The sequence below is a fragment of the Asparagus officinalis genome, chromosome 4 (assembly GCF_001876935.1).
Source record: "Asparagus officinalis chromosome 4, Aspof.V1, whole genome shotgun sequence".
In the NCBI taxonomy this organism is placed as follows: domain Eukaryota; kingdom Viridiplantae; phylum Streptophyta; class Magnoliopsida; order Asparagales; family Asparagaceae; genus Asparagus; species Asparagus officinalis.
In genome coordinates, this window is record NC_033797.1 from 47,280,161 (window position 1) to 47,286,644 (window position 6,484).

A 6,484-nucleotide genomic window follows, 5' to 3' on the forward strand; every position below is an offset into this window, starting at 1 on the left:
TCATGTGAATAACTACACTAAGTTGTTGTCACACTTGGCGAATATTAATAAGAAGATATCGGATGAGTACAAGGCGATTATTTTGTTGGGCTCCTTACTGGATGAGGAGTATGATACCTTGGTACTTACTTTGTTGAATGAGAGATCTTCTATCAGCTATAGTGAAGTAACTAACGCTTTGACAAACTATGATTTAAGGAGGAATGACAATGAGATTTATCACGCTAGTACTTCAGGAGAGGCCTTATCGACGAGAGGTAGAAGCCCATATCTGAGAGGTGCTACTAGAGGCAGGTCAAAATCGAGAGGCCATCACCAGTTAGCAAAGAACCAATATGCATTCGGCAAGGAGCAGAGACATTGGAAGAGAGACTGTCCAAAGCTCAAGGAGAAGGAGAATGACAAGTAAAAGGGCCAGAAGGCCAATGAGGTGAACGTTGCGAGAGGCGATGATTCAGATGATTAGAACTTTTCTCTACTGATTACTCCGAAGGTGAACCACTTAGATGCATCAGATTGGATGCTTGATTTTGATGCTACTTATCATGTTACTCCTAGGCGAGATTAGTTTGCATCATTTGAGAGACTCGATGAGGGTGTTGTTGTCATGGAAAATGATCAATCATGTGGAATTTATAGGATATGTACCGTGAGGATTCAGATGCACGATGGAGTAGTCCATGAATTGAAGGAGGTGAAATTTATTCCTCAGCTGAAGAAGAACCTTATCTCAGTTGGAGATTTGGAGGCGAAAGGATTCAAGATGACATTTGAGGATGCTGTAGCAAAGGTTACTAAGGGATCATTAGTGGTGATGAAGGGAGTCCACAGTCAGAACTTATATTATTTGAAGGGGAGTACCGAGATTGACCAGGTAGCTTTAGCTATTTTAGAGACGGATATGAGCAGACTTTGGCATTACATGTTGGGGCATACAGAAGAGAAGTCACTGTAGGCGCTATGCAAGCATGAACTATTGAAGGGAGCAAAGAATGAAAAAGTTGAGTTCTGTGAGCACCGTGTACTTGGCAAGAAGACGAAGGTGAAGTTTGGAACTGCATTCATAGGACGAGGGGCATCCTGGATTACGAACACACATATGTTTAGGGTCCCACCAAGACTACAATACTTGGTGGTCGATATTGATTCATCACGTTCGTTGATGACTATTCTAGGTGTTGTTGGGTGTACACTATGGCAAAGAAGAGTGAAGTCCTAGATATATTTATGGAGTGGAAGAAGAGGTTGGAACTGCAGACTGGGAGAAAGATCAAGGTGTTATAATTCGACAATGGTGATGATTACACATCAGACCCCTTTCAGGATCTATGTCGAGACGAGGGCATAGAGAGATACTTTATAGTTAGTCATACATCACAGCAGAATGGGGTGGCAGAAAGGTTAAATCGGTCTTTGCTAGAGAAGATCTGATATTTGTTGGCGCATAGTGATTTGAAGAAGATCTTTTGGGTAGGGGCACTTTCATGAGTAAGCCACCTCATTAACAGGCTGCATTCATCTGCGATTGAGGGGAAGACCCCTATGGAGATGTGGTCGGGAGAGTCAGCACACGACTATGACCAGCTTAAGGTATTTGGATGCCCTGCATACTATCATGTTAATACTGATAAGTTGGAACCTCGAGCTAGGAAGACCATATTTATAGGATTCAAGCGTGGTGTCAAGGGATACAAATTATGGAATCCAGTTGATAGGAAGATTATGCTGAGTAGAGATGTCACGTTTAATGAGGCTTCTATCTTGAAGCTTCCCAATTCTCATCAGGTAGAGAGCGACCCGACGAAGGAGATATTGCAGGTGGTGAAGATTGATGCAGCTCTACATTGTCCAGATGGTACAATATCCATTAGAGTACGGACTGAGATGACGCCAGGTGAGCATGGCGACGAGGAGGAGGATACAGATACAAATGTATAGAATCAGGGACCGACGGCTCAGTTTTAGGATTCTATTTTGATTCGGAGACAGAGAAGAGACATACGGATGCCAGTATGGTATACCGATACAGTAGTTGCATATACACTTCTGATGGAGAGTATCGATGAGCAGAGTTCGGAAGCTGATTCGTGGCAGGTAGCTATGCAGGAGGAGATGAAGTCTCTACACAAGAACGATACATGGGAGCTTGTAGAGCTTTCAAAGTGGTAGAAGACAATTGGTTGTAAGTGGGTATACACGAAGAAGGAGGGCATTGAAGGCACTCCAGTGAGGTTCAAGGCTAGGTTGGTTATGAAGGGCTATGCACATGAGGAAGGTATTGATTATAATGAGGTTTTCTCTCCAGTGGTAAATTACTATTCGATTCGGATTTTGCAAGTTTTGGTGACACGGTATGGATTGTAGTTAGATCAGTTGGATGTGAAGACGATATTTCTTCATGGTGATCTTGATGAAAAAATATATATGACTCGCTATTGAGATTTTAAGCTGCACGGAAGAAAAAGTTGGTTTGTAGGTTGAAGAAATCGCTATACAGTTTGAAGCAGTCTTCTCGACAGTGGTATAGGCGATTCGATAGATTTATGATCGGTCATTCGTACAGTCGAAGCCAGTTTGATCCTTACGTGTATTTTTGCATGTTAAAAGGAGGTGTGTATATTTATTTGTTGGTTTATGTCGATGACATGTTGGTTGCCTCTCTTTCTAGGTCTGCTATAGATAAGTTGAAGGCACAACTTTCAAAGGAGCTTGAGATAAAAGATTTAGGGTGAGACAAAGCGCATTTTAGGGATGGAAATCAGCAAAAACAAAGAGAATGGCAGAATTTGTTTAACATATGTGGCTTATTTGAAGAAGGTTCTACAGCGGTTTAATGTTAGCATGGATACGAAGCCAGTCAGTGTACCTTTGGGAGCCTATTTGAAGCTTTTAGCTGACCTTTCACCGAAGATAGTTGAAGATAGAGAGTTGATATCAAAGACTCCATATGTGAGCGTGGTTGGGAGCTTGATGTACGCGATGGTATGTACGAGGCTGAATTTATCACAAGCAGTGAGTATGGTTTCGGGATACATGCACGATGTAGGAGTGAGTCATTGGGATGCCGTGAGATGGATTTTGAGGTACATTCGTGGTACCCTAAATTTTGATTTAGTTTTTAAGCGGGACACTAGAGGTGGGCAGTTGTGCATTGGCTATGTTGATTCAGATTATGCCGGGGATTTGGGTAAGCGCTGAACTACGACGGAGGCTTTGTCGATGACGGTGTGTTGGAGATGTACCGGTGTATTGGAGATACACCTTACAGTCTACGGTGGCTTTATCGACGATGGAGGCAGAATATATGGCAATTACAGAGACTGAGAAGAATACTATTTGGCTTCGAGGACTTTTGGATGAATTTGGTATTTCACAGCGGTCCGTCACCATTCATTGTGATAGCATGAGTGCTATCTATTTAGCGAAGAATTAGGTTTTTCATGTGAGAACAAAGCACATTGACGTTCGTTATCACTTTGTTCGGGATGTTCTTGAAGATGGCGATGTGGAAATTGTGAAGTCCACACGAAGGATAATCCGACGGATATGCTCACAAAGATGGTTCCGAGACACAAGTTTGATCATTGTCGAAACTTGTTGTACATTCGTGATTATTGAGGCCATTGACGGCCATTTGGATGAACTACGGACGGCTTGATCCTTTGGGAGAGGGGGTACGTAGGTAGTCATTTTGATAAGATCGGTTTTAGTTCTCGACTTGTTGTGGATTGAGTTTGTTATCGTGGATTTATTCCATTTCGTACTGGGCGCAACAAGTGGGACGTTTGTTTGGTATTAGTGTCAGTTTAGTTTTTGAAAAATTTCACCTAGGTGGAGAATTGTAGAAATGGTAAAAATATTGGTAAAGTACAGAAAATTTAAAGTGAAAAAAAGACATTTGGGTGCTTGCTGGTCGACCGTGACCGCAGTCGACCGCCAAACGTGCACGACTACATGGTAGTTTCTAGAGTTCTGGTCGGTCGATCGCGAGGTTAGGTCCGGTCGACCGTCAAATCCTGTAATGATTTTTTGGATTCTGTCGTTCTGTCCGGTCGACCGCGAGCTTTGGCGTGGTCGACCGCCAGTCGGGTTTGGGCCTGGGCATAGGCCTTATTTCCTTTTCTAATTTGACTTGTGTTTTGATATATATTAAAACATGATTTTAGGGTTTTGTTAATCAGAGATTTGAGATTGTACTGAACATATTGAGTGGGAGAACTTGTGAGCAAGTTGAGAGATTTGGTATAGGAATTATTTGAGTGATTTTGTGAGATTGTAACCCTTTGTACTCTCCTTGATTTAGTGGAATGTCCACATCCTCTTCTCGTGGACATAGGCAAATTATCGAACCACGTATATCTCTGTGTTAATTTGATTTGATTTGTCGTATTTTAGATTGGATTGTGCTCGTGTTTGGTTTGGTTATCTTCTTTTTTTTGGTTTGGTTATCTTCTCCTGTGACTCGCAGACTCGTTTGATTGTCGAGCACGCTGCCGCAAAGACGCACAACAGTATATCCTCACAATTTCTTTTATATACTAGTCAAGATATAGATATCTTTTGAGCTGTGTTGTCTTTAACTCTATGATACCTATGTATTAGGCGCTAGGTAAAACTATGGCTATCTAATTAAGACAATTCAAGCTTTCAAAACTACTACTTATCTGAGACAAATTCCTGAGCGCATCAAATTTTTTTTTAGTCTTACAAGATGATGATGGCCAGAGTGCAAAGTCCATCATAATTAATTAAGTAAATGAAATCTACCTAGAAGAAACAAACAAGCAAAAGATATGAATATACTATTTGAAAAGGAAAGAACATCTTCTTGAGCTTTATTTTACCTATTCATCACAGGCATGAGTTGGACATGAAGGACACTCCAGTCTTCAATGAGAAGTAGATCGAAGTTGAATTAATCCCTTATTTGTATACGAAACTGAAATTTTTTCAAGTTAAATGTATTTCAAACAGAGATAATTATATTAATCTAAATGATCTTAAGGTTTTAGCTATATATATGGGTCCCAACTTTTTTATATCAGCCTATTATCTTTCTAATTCTTTCATTATGAGACTAACGCATGCACATGAATTTCCCAGCATCTGACTCAGCGAACTTGATAAGTAGCCACAGAAACTTTCATATATGTATGTTTATGACTTTCCGAGCATTATGCTTAAACTAAAACTATACTTACAATCAACTGTTTAAGGAGATAAAATTCAACATGCTAACTATCATCCTCAATGCCTCCTTCTCGGCAGAAAATAAAGAATGGATTTGTTCATTGTAATTTTTTGAGGATATGAGTAGCTTGTAGTTGTTATGTAATATCAGTCTAACTGAGAAGCTTGATGTGCTGAACTTTCAATACTTGGAAGATGAATAAAATTTTCATTGNAACTATGCTTATGATATCCTATTGACTTAACTAAGATATGCTTAACACTTTTCAGTTCTTAGCAGTTAAGGGTCAAAATGTTCAAAACATAAACGACGTTGCTATGTGCACGTTACATAGGGTTTAATTACAGATAGATCTCCTGTATTATTTATGAGTTTGCAGACATTTAGACGTACTCCTTAAAACTTTTTGTTAACGCTCTCGCCTCCTAAACCCTAGACTGAGATGTCAAGCGGAAGTCACATTAAGGTAAATTATTTCTTTTGTCTTCAGATTCTGAAAGCATTGAAAGCTAAATCCAGTCTATATTAAAGAATGCGGGAAAAAATAATAATTTACAGTCACATAATTTCTATATGACATCTCAACATCATGACCTAGAATCAATAGCGGCATATGAGACTCATGAAATATAAATTAATACTTGAAATTGTCTAGGGATATACAAGGTACATCCCTGTTGCACAAGAAATCTACATTAACCCTGACATATAACATAATACAATATTTATCACAAAATATATAACACAGTATTTATCACCGTATAAACACATGCCATAAATACATAGACAGAAGTAAAGACTACCCTAATCTGTCCTTCACAACGTCCGCCCTTAATTATTTCTCCCCTCCCCCCTACATTCTCCTCCTCCAAACTCTCCCACCTCTTCACCAAGAAACAAAAACCCACATAAGAAAATGTCGAGCCCCATCAAGTCCAGCGGCCGCCTCCCCCGCTGGTCTCGGCAGGAGATCCTGGCACTGGTAGAAGCCAAGCAGGCCTACGAGGGTCAGCGGAGGTGGGGCCCGGTACGGCCCACGGAGCCCAAATGGGCGTTCATATCGTCGCACTGCAGGAACCACGGCGGGGTGGAGCGGGGCCCGCTGCAATGCAGGAAGAGGTGGAGCAACCTCGCGTGCGACTTCAAGAAGATAAGGGGTAAAGAGGAGGGGTATTGGAGGATGAGGAGCGGGGAGAGGAGAGAGAGGAGGTTGCCGGGGTTTTTCGATAGGGAGGTGTTTGAGAGGATGAGGGAGGTGAAGGGGGAGGTGAAGGAGGAGGAGGAGGAAATGAG

At 41.1% G+C, this 6,484-nt stretch overlaps 1 protein-coding gene across 1 annotated transcript in view; it reads left to right on the forward strand.

Annotated features, from left to right (window-relative positions):
* The window catches only part of LOC109838642 (trihelix transcription factor ASR3), a 2,777-nt gene continuing 2,400 nt past the window's right edge, over positions 6,108-6,484 (forward strand). The window contains exon 1 of the mRNA XM_020407069.1: positions 6,108-6,458. Coding sequence (XP_020262658.1) covers positions 6,108-6,458 — 351 coding nt within the window. The remainder of the gene's footprint in view (positions 6,459-6,484) is intronic.